The 19,196-nt window shown below is 45.9% G+C and overlaps 1 protein-coding gene and 1 pseudogene across 2 annotated transcripts; one reads left to right on the top strand and one right to left on the bottom strand.

Annotated features, from left to right (window-relative positions):
- Positions 1–1,146: 1,146 nt before the first annotated feature.
- Positions 1,147–18,539, bottom strand: LOC138194732 (DNA excision repair protein ERCC-6-like). Of its 2 annotated transcripts, none has more exons than XM_069143688.1 (4): positions 17,997–18,539; positions 16,724–17,904; positions 14,006–14,050; positions 1,147–4,155 (listed from the first exon to the last, which is right to left on the bottom strand). In XM_069143688.1, exons 2-4 carry the CDS (start codon positions 16,777–16,779, stop codon positions 1,314–1,316), a joined length of 2,943 nt encoding a protein of 980 aa, XP_068999789.1. In that variant the 5' UTR covers positions 16,780–17,904; positions 17,997–18,539; the 3' UTR covers positions 1,147–1,313. The 2 variants fall into 2 exon arrangements, with proteins under 2 accessions (XP_068999789.1, XP_068999788.1); XM_069143687.1 differs by having other exon boundaries at positions 16,724–17,908; positions 17,997–18,536.
- On the top strand, positions 10,299–11,635 carry LOC138194682 (GTPase IMAP family member 9-like; annotated as a pseudogene).
- Positions 18,540–19,196: the final 657 nt, after the last annotated feature.

Below are 19,196 nucleotides of genomic sequence, written 5' to 3'. Positions count from 1 at the left end.
ATTAGTACTTTTACTAATTACTACATTATTTTAGTATTTAATTATTTTTGTAGTTTTTTTAAAGAAGAAATTCTTGATTGGTTGAATAGATTTTAAAACAAAAAGATGATTTTTCAGCTAAACACACCAGACTAAAGCAACAGGAAGTAGAAATGATTCTATTCTATAAACTATTGAAGACTGAATGTCTGAATCATGTTTTCTTTCGTACTGTAAACCTAACAGTGCATTAGACCTTTTATTTTGAAGTCACAATAGCTTGACCGGAAGTCATTAGCTGTTCACGCAACAAAACTAATCTCCAGCTGGAAAAAAGGTTTCTACTGCGCACGCGCCCCTCCCCGCGCTGTGCAGGGCAGCAAACCGAGCGCTCCCCTCCGGTCGCATCATCACAACTTTATTTTATTTTGATGGGCAGGAAGGTGAAGCTGTCCCGCTTACAGTTCGACCTTCACCGGAACACACCGGTGGGACCCGACGGAGAATTCAAACACTCCTCTGGTGGTCGCTGATTGGCTGAAATTGAATCCCAGTAAAAGAGACCGTGAGGCATTCAAGTGTAAACTGTAAACTGAACTTTCAACAAATCACAAACATTTTAACCAGTTTAATCAATCAAACATTTTTTTTTTATTTCCTATTAAACTGTTTTTAATGTTCAGTTGATTTTTTTTTTTCCTGTAATCAACTAGTTTATAACTTTTATTTTATTTATTTCACTTCTTGAACTATTTTCTGATTCTTCTACAGTTGGTTTCATTAAATACATGTTTTCTACTGTAATATTTTTATTTACATTTTACTTTGTTAAAGTTTAGTATTTTATTCACCTTCCTGTTTATCTGTCGTTTGAATGAATGAAGTTTGATTGATGTAGATTTTTAACAGACTCTATTTTTAAGTTGTCAAGTTATCACTTAGAAATGAATCAACAAATACTTTGATTACCAACGAGTTGCAGTTTCAAACAAAACATTAAGATTTGCTGCTTTTCTTGGAAGAAACTACATATTTGAGTTTTTTGAGCAAAATTAGATTCTTTTATGACATTTTCTTGAAACTTTTTTTGAGACAGCTTTTTTCTGATGTTCCATTAATCAGACGATGAACCAGTGACGACAACAGGTACGATTTTATCCCTCATTTTATAAATATCACTTCTATTCATACAAACATATGAACCTGTGCTAAAGTCAACAGTAAAGCAGCTGAGCACCAACTTGTTCATGAGGTGTTTCTCTAGACTCCGCCCCCAGCAGGAAGTGCTGGGAGGTGCTGAGGCTGCTGGGATATGTAGTCCAGAGTTGGTCCCTTCAGCTCCTCTTGCTGAGCTGCCGGTACAGCTGGATGGTCATCAGCTGGACCTCTGGGTCTCCGGGCTTCATGTCGATGGCTCTGAGGAAGAAGGTGAGCGCGTCGTCCAGCTGGGCTGCGTTGTAGAACTCCCTCCCCCGGAGGACCAGCGACTCGTAGCTCTCTGACTCCGCCTCCTTCGTCCCGGTCACCGCGGTGAACTGATCCATCCTCTCGGAGGAGCCCAGCTCGGCCTCGCTGCTCGACTCCTCCAGGCTCAAGCTCATTTCTTCAATATCTGCTGACTCCTCCTCCTCCTCCTCCTGCTGCTGCTGCTGCTCCTCCTCCTCTTCCTCCTCCTCCTGCTGCTCCTCCTCCTCTGGCTGCTGCTGCTGCTCCTGCTCCTCCTCCTCTTCGTCTTCCTCCGTCTTCAGAGTCTCTTCCAGCTGAAGCCCATCGTGACTCGGACCAACAACGTCCTCCTCTTCGGCCTCGTCAGAGTGTATCTCTGACTCCTTCCCCTCAACGTCCGGCGGGACACGCTGGACGTCCATGTCCTCGATGATGGACAGGAGGAGGGACCGGCGGGACGACACAGACACGTTTCCTCCGACGCTCCTCCTCGACTGGAGAGGGGCGGAGCTTGAGGGCGCCGACTTTGGCGTGGAGGCTCCGAGCACCTGGAACGAGTTGTCGAGTTGACTCTTCATCCCGTGATCCTCGTCGTCGTCATCATCATCTTCTTCTTCGCTGTCGTAAATCACTGCAGCTCTCTTCATCTGCAGCTCGCACTCGGCCTTCGTCAGCTCCTGCGCCTTCTGGACCCGCCCCTCGATGTACCGGTGCTCCTCCTGGTCCTCGGGGGCCTCGTCGTGGTGGACGTCCAGGGAGAACATGAGGTCGTGGTCGGAGATGCCGAACACGTTCATGGCGTGGAGGCCGGCGATGTGCCGGTCCAGCTCGGGGTCGGTCCGGCGGTGCCGGGAGTGCAGCGCCTGCAGCTGCAGCTGCGTGCTGGAGGTCCGCGGGTCCTCCAGCGTGAACAGCTCCTTCAGCTCCTGCTCGCTGAAGTAGCGGAACGGGTTCTTCTTGTCGCCGGTGCTCTGCCGGATCAGCGAGTCCTTGAAGACCTGCCGGCGGTAGATCTTCTCCTCCACCGTGCCGCAGGTGATCAGCCGGTAGATGACCACGTTCTCCGTCTGCCCGATGCGGTAGACCCGGTCCACGGCCTGCGCGTCTGTCGCCGGGTTCCAGCTGGGATCGTAGATGACGACTCTGTTCGCCGCCGTCAAGGTGATGCCGACTCCGCCCACCTGCGTGGTGAGGAGGAAGACGGAGTAGCGGCGGTCCGTCTGGAACAAGGAGATGCGTCGTTCTCGCTCTGCGATCTGCGTGACGGTTCCGTCCAGCCGCAGCACGTCGAAGCCGCGGCGGCCGAGGATTCGCTCCACGATGTCCAGAACCTTCCTGTAGTGGGCGAAGACCAGCGTCCGGTGGCCGTCGCGCCGCAGCCGCTCCAGGAGGGCGAACAGGAACACCAGCTTCCCCGACTCTGATATCAAGGTGTCGTCGGGGACGTCGGCGATGCCGTGGGCGTTGGCCTCAGCGCCGCTCTCCTCCAGACCCAGCTTGGCGACGGCGCCGGCGGAGAGCAGCCGCGGGTGGTCGCACAGCTTCTTCAGGATGTTGAGCTCGGCGAGCGGCGACCTGCTGGTCATCAGCAGCTCCTTGATGTGGTCCAGAGAGATGAACTGCCGGTAGATGTCCTCCTGGACGGCGCTCAGGTACGTCCACACGATCAGGTCATTCTTCCTCATCAGTTTGGGCATCGCGGCGCCGCCGTCCGTCGGCCGGTTCGGGCTTCGCTCGCCCTTCTTGTCCGACTCTTCCTCTCTGTGCGGATGTGCGTCGTTCATTTCGAGTCTCTGCACGTCTGCTTTGGTCCTGCGGAGGAAGTACGGTTGGATGATGGCCATGAGAGTCTCCGACATCCGGGAGCCGAGTGCCTTTTCTCCGGGCGTGGCGTCCTTCTCGCGGGCCCGCGTGATTGGGTTCTCGTACTCCGCCTTGAAGGTCTTGGCCGTGCCGAGCAGCGTTCCCTGGCAGGCGAAGTCGAACAGCGCCCACATCTCCCGCAGGTTGTTCTGGACCGGAGTCCCCGTCAGCAGGACCCGGTTCTTGGACGGGACGGCGCAGGCGCTCTTGGCCGTCTTGGTGGACGAGGACTTGATCTTGTGCGCCTCGTCCAGGATGACGTGGTCCCACGTGAACTCGCGGCCGCGGAAGGAGGCGAGCTGCTGCCAGTTGTTCATCAGCATGCTGTAGGTGGTGACGACCACGCCGCCGCGCCGCTGCACCTCCTCCAGGTTGCGGGTCCGCTCGGCTTTGCTGGCGCCGTGGAACTCCTTCACCCGCATGCCGGGCGTCCACTTGGCGAACTCTTTGGTCCAGTTGGTGATGAGCGACATGGGCATTACCAGCAGCACGTGCTTCACCAGCTCGCCGTCGTACATCCCCGACAGGAAGGAGATGACCTGGATGGTTTTTCCGAGGCCCATGTCGTCGGCCAGGATGCCGCCGCCCCGCCCATCCCGGTAGAGGCTGTAGAGGAAGGCCACGCCCTCCCGCTGGTAGGCGTACAGCTTGTCGTGCAGCTCTTTAAAAAGCATCAAACCGCAGCCGTTTACGTCCACGAACTCCTCGTCTTCGTCCTCGTCCTCGTTCTGGGCGAGCAGCTCTTCTATCTTCCTGATCCGACCTCCCAGCTTCTGACTCGGCTGGATGTCGTGGGCACGCCTGAAGAGCTGCAGCGCTTCCACCATGTTTCCTGCTCGGGCGACGTCTTTCCCGTCCTGGATCAACCTGGAGAACGAAGGACACGCCGTCAGACACAAGGACAGCTGCGTGCCGGCGTAACCATGGAAACCATCACATCTCTCCGAGGTCGAGTGGTTTCTCCTCCTGAACGCGGTCAGCTTTTTATTTATTGTATTTCGTAAAAATGTTCTTCTTCTTGGACGTTCTTCTTATGTAAAGTGATTTTCCTTTTTGGAATCTTTATCATATTCAAAAACTCATGAAAGTAGAAACACATTTGTCTCCCAGCAAAACATTTCGTATTCTAGTGGAGTCGTGAGTGAGCGTGGCCAAACGGCTCGAGAGCGCCCCCTGAAGAGATGCCCTGGCGGCCACATTTACCTAAATTCACCAAATCCGGTGGACACGTGTATCACACTGAGACGCACAAAAAAGTTACATTGCACCGTTACGTCAACTGGACAGGAAGTCCACCATTTTGAATTTAGTCGCCATTTTGGGCGATTCTGACACGTTGTACTTTGTCGAACTCCTCCGAGGGATTTTGTCAGACCGACTTGAATTTAGGTTCTCTGGATAGAAAACATGTTTGGGATTAAAAGTTATCAAAATAATTTGTTTTCATCGATGTGTGTGCCCGTAGCGTGGCGGCCATTTTGAGCATCTCGCCATGAAACTACGAGTTGCTTTAAATCTTATGTACATGGACCGACCTTCTCCAAACATCACAGGTATGATAACAGCCCCGCCCTGAAGACCCCTGTGGGGTAATATTCGCTCATAGTCATAGCGCCCCCTGTTGGCCACTGGAAATGACACTTTTCATACTTTCACATTCTACGTTGAGCTGGTTGATCACATGAACCTAAAGTCGGGTCACAATAACCTAAACATGTAGTTGATGATATATTGAGACATTCGTTCGACTTTGTCAATGGGCGTCGCCGTGATGATGCGGCAAAGTTTGATGTCTCGCCGTGACACAGTAAGTTGATGTTTAAGGTCAAGGGATGCTTGAAACCTCACGAAACGTGTCACATACATCCGGCGTGGTCAGACGATACATGTGATATGTGTTTTGCGAGTGGGCGTGGCCAAACGGCTCGAGAGCGCCCCCTAAAGAGATGCCCCAGTGGCCACATTTACCTAAACAGATTAATGGCGCCGTGTTACAGCAGCTCCCCCGAGTGTGTTTTGTTTTAAGTAGTTTTCTTTCTTTCTCTGTCTCTTCGTAGCTGCTTTTTTTTTTCTTTCACGTGTGTTAAGTGACGGTCAGACAATGGACCGTCATTTTTCCACTTTTCTGGTGGCTCTTCTTCTACTTTTTTCCCTCTTCGTAACGGAGAGCTACGCACAGTGGACCGGGGCCATTGTTTACTCTTGTGATCAGCTGATCGCGCTGAGTAGACCTACTGCTGCTGCCCGGAGCGAGGCCTGAAATCCTCGACGAACTTCGGAGAAGACGTCGGGTTTGAAGGCGAAGAGGAGGAAATATAAACCATCAGTACCGGCGATTTTAATGGGGAACGTGAGGTCATCGGCCAACAAGACGGACGAGCTCGGCGCGCTGGTAAAGACCCAGCGGGAATACCGGGAGTGCAGCATCATGTGTTTCACCGAGACATGGCTGCACTCACATCTCCCGGACCACAGCGCGGCCGTACCCGGCTTCAGGACTGTTCGGGCGGACAGAGATGTTGTTCAGAGCGGCAAGAAGAAAGGTGGAGGGATTGAAGTCTATGTGAACGAGGGGTGGTGTAATCCCGACCATGTGTGTGAAGGAACGTTTCTGTAGCCCGGACATTGAACTTCTAGCCGTGGGGATGCGTCCGTATTATTTGCAGAGGGAGTTCTCATCCGCCATTGTTATCGCTGTGTACGTTCCTCCATCAGCTGACGTAGAGGCAGCAGTGGACACCATCTACTCCACTGTGTCCAAACTTCAGACGAAGCATCCCGGTGCATTTTTGGCAGTTACTGGAGACTTTAACCAGTCTGGATAAAGTACTGCCAACTTTGCACCAGTATGTTAAATGCCCCACACGGAACAATAAAACTCTGGACTTACTGTATGCTAATGCCATGGATGCATACAGTACTACTGCCCTTCCCCCCCCCTTGGTAGATCAGATCACAACCTGGTCCTGCTGACTCCCAGGTATGTCCCCCTGGTGCAGAGGCAGCCTGTGACCACCAGGACTGTGAGGAGGTGGACACAGGAGGCTAAAGACGCCCTGCAGGACTGCTTTGAGTCCACGGACCGGGATGTGCTGTGTGGACCACATGGGGAGGACATCAACAGCAGGACGGACTGTATCACAGAATACATCAAATTCTGTGAACACACCACCGTACCATCCTGGACTGGACACTGCTTCCCCAACAATAAGCCGTGGATCACCAGTGACCTGAAAGTTCTTCTTAATAAGAAGAAAGCAGCCTTCAGGTCTGGGGACAGGGAGGAGCTCAGGAGAGTGCAGCGCCACCTGAAGGAGAAGATGAGGGAGTGCAAGGACTCCTACAGGAGGAAGCTGGAGGGCAAACTCCAGCAGAACAACGTGAGGGAGGTGTGGACCGGTATGAAGGAGATTACTGGGTTCAAGGGGAGAGAGAGACAACCAGGGGGAACCTGGAGAGGAACAACCAGGGGGAACCTGGAGAGGAACAATCAGGGGGAACCTGGAGAGGAACAACCAGGGGGAACCTGGAGAGGAACAACCAGGGGGAACCTGGAGAGGAACAACCAGGGGGAACCTAGAGAGGAATAATGAGCTAAACTGTTTCTTCAACAGGTTTAGTTCACCACCCTCATCTGTCTCCTCCACACACCACACCTCCCAAACACCTCTGCTGCCTTCCCCCCTCCCCCCTCTGTCCCCCCTGGTGAGCTGCATAGACACAGAGCCCTCAACTTCAAAGGGCTCTTCCTCCATCCACGCCATGACCCCCCCCCCCCCCCCCCCCCTCCTCTCTGTGACGACTGGTCAGGTTAGGAGACAGCTGGAGAGACTCCACCAGCTCAAGGCTGCAGGACCTGAAGGCATCAGCCCCGGGGATCTGAGTACCTGACAGCATCGGCCCCGGGGTCCTGAAGACCTGACGGCATCAGCCCCGGGGTCCTGAAGACCTGCGCCGTCCAGCTGGCTGAGGTCCTACAACACCTCTTCAACCTGAGCCTGAATCAGGAGGAGGTCCCGGTGCTGTGGAAGACGTCCTGCCTGGTTCCAGTCCCTAAGAAGACGACTCCATCTGGCCTCAACGACTACCGACCAGTTGCCCTCACATCTCATGTGATGAAGGTGCTGGAGAGGCTGGTCTTGGCCCACCTCAGGCTGCTGGTGAAATCTTCTCTGGATCCTCTACAATTTGCGTACCAGCCTTGTGTGGGAGTGGACGATGCCATCATCTACCTGCTGCAATGAGCTCAGTCACACCTGGATGGAACCGGTGACTCTGTGAGAATCACTTTCAACACCATCCAACCACTGCTGCTGAGTGAGAAGCTGCAGGTGGTGGTGGGGGTGGTGGGGGTGGACACGTCCACCGTCTCCTGGATCACTGACTACCTGACAGGCAGACCACAGTTTGTCCGTCTGGGCAGTGTGCTGTCTGATACGGTGGTCAGTGGTACTGGAGCTCCTCAGGGAACTGTTCTGTCTCCTTCCTGTTCACCTTCTACACCACTGACTTCCAGAACAACTCAGAGTCAAGACATCTGCAGAAGTTCTCTGATGACTCTGCAGTGGACGGTGTATAAGGGATGGACGGGAGGAGGACTTTGTGGAGTGGGCGGGGGGGGGGGGGGGGGCAGCAGCATTGGAGCCGGAGACACCAACAGACTTAACAAACTGGTTAAGAAGGCCGGCTCCATCATTGGCTGCAATCTGGACAGTCTGGAAAAGGATAATCCTGACCACCCTCTCCACCTGCTGCAGGGACAGAGGAGGACGTTCTCTCAAAGATTCCTCCAGCTGCTGTCACAAGGACAGATACAGGAGATCATTCCTGATACAGGAGATCATTCCAGATACAGGAGATCATTCCTGATACAGGAGATCATTCCAGATACAGGAGATCATTCCAGATACAGGAGATCATTCCTGATACAGGAGATCATTCCTGATACAGGAGATCATTCCAGATACAGGAGATCATTCCTGATACAGGAGATCATTCCTGATACAGGAGATCATTCCAGATACAGGAGATCATTCCTGATACAGGAGATCATTCCTGATACAGGAGATCACTCCAGATACAGGAGATCATTCCTGATACAGGAGATCATTCCAGATACAGGAGATCATTCCTGATAAAGGAGATCATTCCTGTCCACTGCAATAAGACTGTACAATAACTCAACTCTGGCAAAATCCATCACACAATAATAACACTGTTGTGTTTCTTGTTTGTTTAAATAGAATATATATATATATATATATATATATACATATATATATATATATATATACATATATATACACTGTACTGTATATACTGTGCATTTTTATATTTAATATTTTTTTACTGTTACTTTATTGCTTTCCTATATCTATAAATGCTGCTGTAGCGAAAAAATTTCCACTTGGGGATTAATAAAGTAACTACCTACCTACCTACCTACATTCACCAAATCCGGTGGACACGTGTATCACACCTAGACGCACTAAAAAGTTACATTGCACCGTTACATCAACTCGACAGGAAGTCCACCATTTTGAATTTAGTCGCCATTTTGGGCGATTCTGACACGTTGTACTTTGTCGAACTCCTCTTAGGGATTTTGTCGGACCGACTTGAATTTAGGTTCTCTGGATAGAAAACATGTTTGGGAGCGTGGCGGCCATTTTGAGCGTCTCGCCATGAAACTAGGAGTTGCTTTAAATCTTATGTACATGGACCGACCTTCTCCAAACATCACAGGTATGATAACAGCCCCGCCCTGAAGACCCCTGTGGGGTAATATTCACTCATTGTCATAGCGCCCCCTGTTGGCCACTGGAAATGACACTTTTCATACTTTCACATTCTACGTCGAGCTGGTTGATCCCATGAACCTAAAGTCGGGTCACAATAACCTAAACATGTAGCTGATGATATATTGAGACATTCGTTCGACTTTGTCAATGGGCGTCGCCGTGACGATGCGGCAAAGTTGGATGTCTCGCCGTGACACAGGAAGTTGATGTTTACGGTCAAAGGATGCTTGAAACCTCACAAAACGTGTCACATACATCCGGCGTGGTGAGACGATACATCTGATATGTTTTGCGAGTCGGCGTGGCCAAACGGTTCGCCAGCGCCCCCTGCTAGAGACAGGAAACAAGACAAAAATAGCAACTTTAAGCGGGGGTACGCGGTCCCTCCCGCGCTGTATGTCGGGGAGACGGCTTCTGGGAGACGGCTCGCCAGAGTGCGAGGGCCCGTACATCACTGCTTGCAGTTTTAATTTTAATTTTAGTTTCGCTTCATGACTGTTGACGTATTTGTTGTCGCAACAGTTACCAGTTGGCATTTGTGCACACTAAACCTGACAAGCCTCAGAACAGAATACCTTGTGTATTATTTTTCTATTTTCACATGAGCCTTGACAGAGTCCACCAGTCACTTTCTCTCATTTCAGACCAGATGGTCAGGGTGTAGTATTTAGATTATCTTTTAGTATGCTAATAGTTTGAATAAATGAAAGTGACTATCAGGTGAAGAATTTTTTTTTTTTGAATTGTACATCATTTGACTTAAAGTGTAAATTAGGAAAATGTTTTACCGTAACGGTTATTAGGAACAGAATTTGGGAAGTCAGATGAATCTTTATATGAACTTTGAACTTTTGTGTCTTTTTATCATTTAAATCTATATTTTGTGTCCCAAAACTAAAATCAAAATTTTACAGGTCATTTTATAGTGCAGAAAAAAACAATAGAGTATATAAATGACAACAATATCATACAAATATTACTGCTACCGTCTACAACAATTAAAGAATTTCAGTATGAAAATCTGCATATTTTATTTCATCAAGTATCCTTTATCACTGATAAACACTGTATCTGATAACTGTAACAAACAAAACAGCTTCAGAAAATTGAGATTATTGTAATCGTGTAATTCGAGAGCTGCTGATAAGAGATATAATGGTAAAAACTGGAGTTCACTTCTTACAATATCAGTAAAATATATTCTTTTAATTTCTCCAGCAGAAGAAGAGGATCCAAACATCAGGATTGCACTTGTTGGGAAAACGAGTTGGGAAGAGTGCAGCAGGAAACACCATCCTCGGAGGAAAACCTTTTCAGTCGAAGATGTCTCCTTCCAGTGACATCAGGGTGTCAGAAGGAAACAGGAGTTTGAAGGTGAACCGCTGGCTGTGGTTGATACTCCAGGTCTGTTTGACACCAGAGAAACTGAAAAGGAGGTGAAGGGAGAGATTGTGAGATGCATCTCGTTTGTTTCTCCTGGTCCTCATGTGTTCCTGGTGGTGCTGCAGATCGGCAGATTCACAAAAGAAGAACAAGAAACAGTGAAAATCATTCAGATGATGTTTGGAGAAGTCAGCAGATTACACCATGGCCCTGTTCACCCACAGAGACGACCTGGAGGATGATGGAGTCTCCATGGAACAATTCATTCATGAAAACCCAGATCTCCGTGGCTTCATCAGTCAGTGTCGTGGAGGATATCACGTCTTTAACAACAAAGACAAGGATCCCTCTCAGGTCAGAGAGCTGCTGAAGAAGATCAACTCGATGGTTCAGAGAAATGGAGGAAGATACTTCGCCAATGAGATGTTCCCAGAGGCTGAGAGAGCCATAAGAGAAGAAACAGCACGACTTCTGAGAGAAAATCCAGGTATGGCATATAAAGAAGCAAGAAGAGGAGCAGAGAAATCCAACTCATTCATCAAGAAAGTTCGAGCTTATTTGGCAGGTGGTGTTGGTGGAGCTGCTGCTGGAGTTGGTGCCGGAATTGGTATTGAAATTAGTGTTGGAGCAGCTATTGGAGCAGCAGGAGGTCCAGTCGGAGCAGCAGGAGGTCCAGTCGGAGCTGCAGTCGGACTTACAGCGGCAGTTGTTGGTGTGGCGGTTAAGGAGAAGGCGTGCGTCATACAGTGATAAACAGAGTTAAATAACAACTAGCTGCAGCTCGTTATCAGATTTAATCAGTTTGGTATTTTTTCTGAACTCATCTTTGTTCAAAGCTGTTTTCTGTTCATTTCACTCACTTTAGTCCAAAACAATCTAAATGCTACATTATGTAACTTGTGTGTTTTAAATTTGTAAAAACTGAAAAAAACCTGATTTTGATTCCTTAATGATGCATCATGATTAAAAAACATGAACATTTTGATGAAGGTTCTTTTCTTGTGCTGTCTGAGGAGTCGTGACCAAGCAGAGCTTTTGAAAAGCTCAAATCAAGCAGTTTGCAGAAAAGAGATACGAATGGGATGTTTGTGTTTATTGACAAGCAGCAGAGACAATTTGTTTCATGTATCCCGTGTACTTCATCACTATTCTAACACGTTAATAAATATAAATACATACAAATGTGTATCGGATCCTTTTTTTTAGCAGGTGTGGTTTGTGTTCTTTGGTATCTCCTCCCTCTCCAGTGCACCAAATAGGCAGACACCTCTGACCTACTGTGAACACACCTGGACTGATGTGGCAGCAGAAAATTAAAATGTTTCCCTGTTTGGATATCTGTCTGTTTCAAAGAAATCACGTTGAAAGGGAGGAGCTAGAAACAGAATATAATAGAGCTGAGATGAAAATTAAACTAATCAGCAGTAAGACGTCGACACATCAGATACACCGCCTGTAAAAGACAAACATGTTTGGAAATTATGCTCTGCTCTGTAAGTACATTTATAACTTTAATCATTTTTTGGGGACTTTTTTAGATTAGGTTTCATCTTCAAAGTTTGGATAAAAGGTGATGAAGCTCAAAATCACCTGTTCACTGTAATATTATAGTTGCACATATTTGATTTTATTTCTATGAACATCAAGTTTTTATATCTTATCTATTTATTAATTCTGAAAAGCACTAATTACATCAGATCCAGAAAGGTGTGACATGAATACGTTTTTATTTCCACGCTGGTTTGAAATATGTTCAGTCTTGAATTGGACTATAAAATGTCTATTTTTAGAAAAATAAAGAATTAGAATGTAAAGATTTCAGAGTTTGTTATAGCCCAAAGTTGAATAAGTAGAAAACAAGAAAATGACTTCAGTGATCTCTTAGGAGGCCACGCCTGTTCACTGTCATCAAAAACTGGTCTTACTGGGGAGAACTGCTGATGAGAACATTCTTTAACATCGTCACGTCTCATTAGAGCCCGAGCACCGAGCATCGGTGAGAAGAACTGTTGTTTCTCGTAAAAAATATTCTTATTCTTACGTAAAGTGATTTTCCTTTTTGGAGGCTTCATCATATTCAAAAACTCATGAAAGTGGAAACACATTTGTCTCCCGGCGAAACATTTCATATTCCAGTGAAGTCGTGAGTGGGCGTGGCCAAACGGCTCGAGAGCGCCCCCTACAGAGATGCCCTGGCGGCCACATTTACCTAAATTCACCAAATCCGGTGGACACGTGTATCACACCTGGACGCACAAAAAAGTTACATTGCACCGTTACGTCAACTGGACAGGAAGTCCACCATTTTGAATTTAGTCGCCATTTTCGGTGATTCTGACACGTTGTACTTTGTCGAACTCCTCCGAGGGATTTTGTCGGATGGACTTGAATTTAGGTTCTATGGATAGAAAACATGTTTGGGATTAAAAGTTATCAAAATAATTCGTTTTCATTGATGTGTGTGCCTGTAGCGTGGCGGCCATTTTGAGCGTCTCGCCATGAAACCAGGAGTTGCTTTAAATCTTACGTACATGGACCGACCTTCTCCAAACATCACAGGTATGATAACAGCCCCGCCCTGAAGACCCTTGTGGGGTAATATTCACTCATAGTCATAGCGCCCCCTGTTGGCCATTGGAAATGACACTTTTCATACTTTCACATTCTACGTCGAACTGGTTGATCCCATGAACGTAAAGTCGGGTCACAATAACCTAAACATGTAGTTGATGATATATTGAGACATTCGTTCGACTTTGTCAATGGGCGTCGCCGTGACGATGCGGCAAAGTTGGATGTCTCGCCGTGACACAGGAAGTTGATGTTTAAGGTCAAAGGATGCTTGAAACCTCACAAAACGTGTCACATACATCCGGCGTGGTGAGACGATACATTATATACCTGTTTTGCGAGAAGCGATATGTGGTCCCTCGCGCGCTGCACGTCGGGGGGACGGCTTCGGGGGGACGGCTTCGGGGGGACGGCTTCGGGGGGACGGCGCGCAGGAGTGCGAGGGCCCGTACAGCACTGCTTGCAGTTTTCATTTAATCTTGAAATGTAATTCTAAATTTTATTCTTGACATTTCTTCCTCTTATTTTTCCTTAATGTGTCGCTGATACTCTGTCAATGTTTTATTTAGTCAACTCTGATTTCCTGATCGATTAATATTGATATTGATATTCTGATCAACCAATGTAGGTTATAAGTGTGAAAATACTTCAGAAACACGTGAAAAACCTAGAAATACAAAAAAAGAGTGAATGTAGAAATCCTTCATCCCCAACGTGTTCATTTTTTATTTATTCATATTTACTTTGGTCTAAAGGAAAAAAAATTATCCTCTATACAATTTAAAATTAAAGTTGAATTTGTCATTGTTATAAACGTATCATCATTAAAAACCAGAGTGTCTGTCTGCATCATTGATTAGTCTTTGGGGGACACGCTGCCCTCATGGTGACATCATCAGCCCTCACGGTGACATCATCAGCCCTCACGGTGACATCATCAGGTGTGTTACTGTATTTATTACCTGTGGTATCTCTCCATTTTGTCGTCTGTGTCGATGCTCAACGACCTGCGGAGACAAAGTCTGTGTCAGAAACACAAGAACATCAGTAGAACACGTCCGTCCTCCAGTGGAGGACATCCGTCCAAATATCCTCTACTTGAACAGCTGATCCGCAGTGTGTGATTGGTCAGTGAAGAGGAGAAACTTTTCTATAAAACTGCTTCATCCAGTTAGATTCAGTCCAGTGGTTCCCAAACGGAGGCTGAGTGACACATCTGTATTATAACATATCAGAATGATACGATTATCATCAGATTAGACATCATCTTAGATTCTGATGTCATAATATTGTGATGTGACATTAATGTTGTCTTTTCCTGGTTTTAAAGTTGCATTATTATTGTGAAGGTGATGTCATTTCCTGAACTAACAGACTTGTTTGTGTTTATTATTATAACACATCACTAATGCTTATTTGTTTAAAAGTCTCATTAAAAGCTCCAATATTCATCTCTATAACACCGTTGCAGCATCAATATCGAGGGTTTGACTGAAGAAAAAAATATTGTGATATTTAATTATGTCCACATGACATCACATAAACGTAGTGGAGTAAATATTCCATTCAACAGAACAATAACAGTGATCTTACAGTACTTTACTACTGTAACTTTACTACTCAACCCGTCTGAAGTAAACAACTACAGACCGTCTCTCTTCTTCCCTTTCTTTCCAAAACTCTGGAGCGAGCTATCTTCAACCAACTCTCCTCCTATCTCCACCATAATAACCTTCTTGACCACCAGTCTGGTTTCAACAGACCACTCAACAGAGACGGTCCTCCTTCTGTCTCTGAGCAGCTTCACACTGCTAGAGCAGCCTCTCTGTCCTCTGTCCTGATCCTTCTAGACCTTCTGCTGCATTTGACACAGTGAACCACCAGATCCTTCTTTCCTCCTTCAGGACCTCGGTGTCTCTCTGCTCTCTCCCTGTTCTCATCCTACCTCAACGACCTCACCTACCGGGGAACTTGGAGAGGATCTGTGTCTGAACCTTGTCCTCTGACTACTGGTGTCCCTCAAGGCTCCGTCCCGGGTCCCCTCCTCTTCTCTTTCTACACCGACTCTCTCGGCTCTGTCCTTCACTCGCATGTCTTTTCCTACCACAGCTATGCTGATGACACCCAACTGATCCTCTCTTTTCCAGGTCTGAAACACAGGTAGCAGCATGAATCTCTGTCTGTCTGACTGACATCTCTCAGTGGATGTCCTCACACCACCTGGAAATCAACCTCCACAAAACCGAACTGCTCTTCCTTCCAGAGAAAGACTCTCCCACCCTCGACCTGACTACTACCTTCAACAACTCTGTTATCCCGACCCTGACTGATAAGAACCTCGGAGACACTCCACAGTCAACTCTCTCTTACTGCCAACATCACTGCAACAACACGTTCCTGTAGATACATGCTGCACAACATCAGGAGAATACGTCCTCTTCTCACTCAGAAGGAGGTGCAGGTTCTGGTCCAGGTTCTGGTCCAGGTTCTGGTCCAGGTTCTGGTCCAGGTTCTGGTCCAGGTTCTGGTCCAGGCTCTGGTCCAGGCTCTGGTCCAGGTTCTGGTCCAGGTTCTGGTCATCTCACATCTAGACTCCTGTACCTCCCTCCTGGCAGGTCTACCTGTTAGTACCATCTGACCTCTGCAGCTCATCCAGAATGCAGCAGCTCCACTTTAACCTCCTACATTCACTCACACTACTACTCATCTTCCTCCTCTTCCTCCTTTATCTTGAACAGTAGAACTTTAGTATCTTAAAATAGAACTTCCTGATAGAACTTTGTAGTTTGGCTTTCTTGAAGAAATTGTATTTTCTTGATTCCTGTTGTTCTGGTTTGAACCCTCATGTTGAAATTAACTTATTGTAAGTCTTTGGATAAAAGAGTCAGATCAATGAAATGTTATTTAATGTAATGTAATTTAATGTAATGTAATTTAATGTAATGTAATGTAATGTAATGTAATTTAATGTAATGTAATTTAATGTAATGTAATGTAATGTAATGTAATTTAATGTAATTTAATGTAATGTAATTTAATGTAATGTTATTTAATGTAATGTTATTTAATGTAATGTAATTTAATGTAATGTAATGTAATGTAATTTAATGTAATGTAATTTAATGTAATGTTATTTAATGTAATGTAATTTAATGTAATGTTATTTAATGTAATGTTATTTAATGTAATGTAATTTAATGTAATGTAATTTAATGTAATGTTATTTAATGTAATGTTATTTAATGTAATGTTATTTAATGTAATGTAATTTAATGTAATGTAATTTAATGTAATGTAATTTAATGTAATGTAATTTAATGTAATGTTATTTAATGTAATGTAATTTAATGTAATGTTATTTAATGTAATGTTATTTAATGTAATGTAATTTAATGTAATGTTATTTAATGTAATGTTATTTAATGTAATGTTATTGGAGAAATAACTTTCAAACTCTAAATTAATGATTAAAATTCAGAATACTTTATTTAAACCCAGGGTCGGATGTCCCCGTTATTAATATTAAAGTTACAGTCCGACCAGTTATTAACAACAAAACATTCATTGTTGTTTCCGTGCGCTGGTATGTGATGTAGCATTAGCAGCTAGCCTGTTATAACCGGTGAGGGAGTTAGCACGGATGCTAACCGTTAGCCCTTCGGGACGCAGCTGTTACTTACTTCTCCAGCTCCTCAGAAACCTCCGCAACCTTCCCATCGCGGTGACTATCCTCCATTCCGACAGACGGGCTCCTCACCGGCACCGGAAATATTCACTAACCGTTATTTGTGTTACCGGGAGTCTCCGACACGCCAGTGAGCTGCTGCGGGATTCACTCAACGTTGTTTCTATGTTTGAACGAGTCTCTTCCCCCCGCCAACCTTCCAGCGAATCACAGAGGACGCTTTAGTGACGCACCGACTGGCTGCTCCAATAGAGGAACGGATGACTGTAATGGGCGGGGTGAATAGCAAAGTTCAGCCAATGAGCAGAGGAAGAGGGTTGTGAGTGTTTTCCAGGTAAAATCCCGAAAATTCCCGCTTTGGAAAGTTCTTTTTTTTTTTCCAGGCACGTAAAAGAAAACAGAACTGAAAGAGAAACGTGGCTGTAAATACTGAATTAATAAGTCATAAATATGAATGTGACTACAAATGAATTATGTACATTTTACATGCAGAGTGACGAGACAGTAAGATATTTCAAATTAAATTAAAAACAAGGATTTTAACATCATTTTATTATGTGCTGCTGGGAGGAAAAAATGGTTTAAAAGCAGTAGAAATATTAATGTTTTGTGAAGAATTCATTTTGAAATATTGAGGTGTCCTTTATATTAGAAGTACATGAGTATTATGTCAACGATGAAAGACAATCAATAACAATATCTGAAATTCAGCATCAGTGAGATGTGGATGTAACTATAAGGTTATGATGCCACATAAGATCTTGATATCAAAGTGTCTGTCATGCACAGAATAAAACCTTCTTTTTTATAAAATCCTTTATTGTGAAAAGCTGCTGTGGAAACAGGTTTCTGTCGTCGACGTGGTGATGAATTCAATTCCAGCTGCAGCTCCGTGTTTCCTCTGTGGACGTGTTGATCCAAACATCTGACAGCATCGGTTCATGGAATAATTACAGACAACACAAGAAGGATGAAATGAGGAAACGGTTTCATGTTAAATGAGGATTGACTCCCGTGAGACGCTGAAGTCTGAACAGACTCAGAGAATCGGAGACGTCTCCAGAGATTTGACCCGAGCGGCGAACAGCAAAACGTTCTTCTCCACTTCGGCGCCGATCCGGTCCGGAGACGCCCGCGGGTTCTGACGCACGAACTCTGCGATGGTCAGGACGCACTCTGTCTGAGGACACACAGGGACATGAGAACAGGGTGAGACGGGGAACTGACAACACTCCCTGTTTCCACAGGGACTCTTCATGCTGCTGCACCTTGTAAGCGTCCACTTTGTCCTGACCGGTGATCCGGTTCAGCAGCTCTCGGCCCACCTGGACGCCCGTCAGCGCCACCAACGTCCTGCGGTCCTCCTCAGTCTGAGAGGACAGCCAGCGCAGCAGCGCCACCTGCAGGAGGGACACACACACACACACACACACACACACAAAGACACACACACACAACTGACTGTGTTTTCATGTGTTTAATGTTTTCATCTTATTTAATTGAATTAAATCAGATATCCTGTTTTCTTTCACTGCAGCGACCTGGTTTGATTTATTGATTTATTCAACATTAAGTCTGATTATTGATTCCTGATACAAAAGTAAAAATAGTGAAGTTAAGTTTCTAGTTTCTAGTTCTCGGACTCATTAAATACCTGCAGCCTCAAACCTGTTTATTATTAAAACCTCCATATGGAAACAGGGTGAAGAGATATTTCTATGGCTGCATGTGATGTTTGTGCTGCTCAGCTGTGATTCTAGTTTGATCATCTGTTGTTGGATGTATGATGACGTTTCAGCTCGTCAGTTACCTGGAGCTGAAACACCTGTATTATTCACTATGATTTCATGTATTGTTTACTGATTCCCTTCCTGTATTATTTACTATGATGTCAATCACTCAATCAACCAACCAACAAATCAATCAACCAACCTACCAATCAATCAATCAAACAATCAATCAACCAACCAACCAACCAACCAACCGACCTACCAATCAACCTACCAATCAATCAATCACTATATCAACCAACCAACCAACTGACCTACCAATAAATCAATCAATCAACCAACCAATCAATTAACCAACCAACCGACCTACCAATCAATCAATCACTCAATCAACCAACCAACCAATCAACCAACCAATCAACCTACCAATCAACCGACCAACCAACCAACCAACCAACCGACCCACCAATCAAGCAATCAAGCAATCAATCAACCTATCAATCAATCAATCAATCGACCAATCACTCAACCAACCAACCGACCTCCTAATCAACCTACCAATCAATCACTCAACCAACCGACCTACCAATCAATCACTATATCAACCAACCAACCAACCAACTGACCTACCAATCAATCAATCAATCACTCAATCAACCAACCAACCAACCCTCCTCCTCACCCTCAGAATCCTCCCTCCTCCTCCTCACCCTCAGAGTTCTTCCTCCTCCTCCTCCT

Source organism: Embiotoca jacksoni, unplaced genomic scaffold (assembly GCF_022577435.1).
Source record: "Embiotoca jacksoni isolate LCO1_2020_lvr unplaced genomic scaffold, fEmbJac1.0.p SCAF_112, whole genome shotgun sequence".
In the NCBI taxonomy this organism is placed as follows: domain Eukaryota; kingdom Metazoa; phylum Chordata; class Actinopteri; family Embiotocidae; genus Embiotoca; species Embiotoca jacksoni.
This window is presented reverse-complemented; position numbering and strand designations above follow the sequence as displayed.

Coding starts and splice junctions, on each gene's coding strand:
- LOC138194732 (XM_069143688.1), bottom strand. CDS start 16,779: ATGGAGGATAGTCACCGCGATGGGAAGGTTGCGGAGGTTTCTGAGGAG. Junction 14,051..16,723: donor GTTTCTGAGGAGCTGGAGAA/GTAAGTAACAGC, acceptor TTGTCTCCGCAG/GTCGTTGAGCATCGACACAG. Junction 4,156..14,005: donor AAAATGGAGAGATACCACAG/GTAATAAATACA, acceptor TTCGTTCTCCAG/GTTGATCCAGGACGGGAAAG.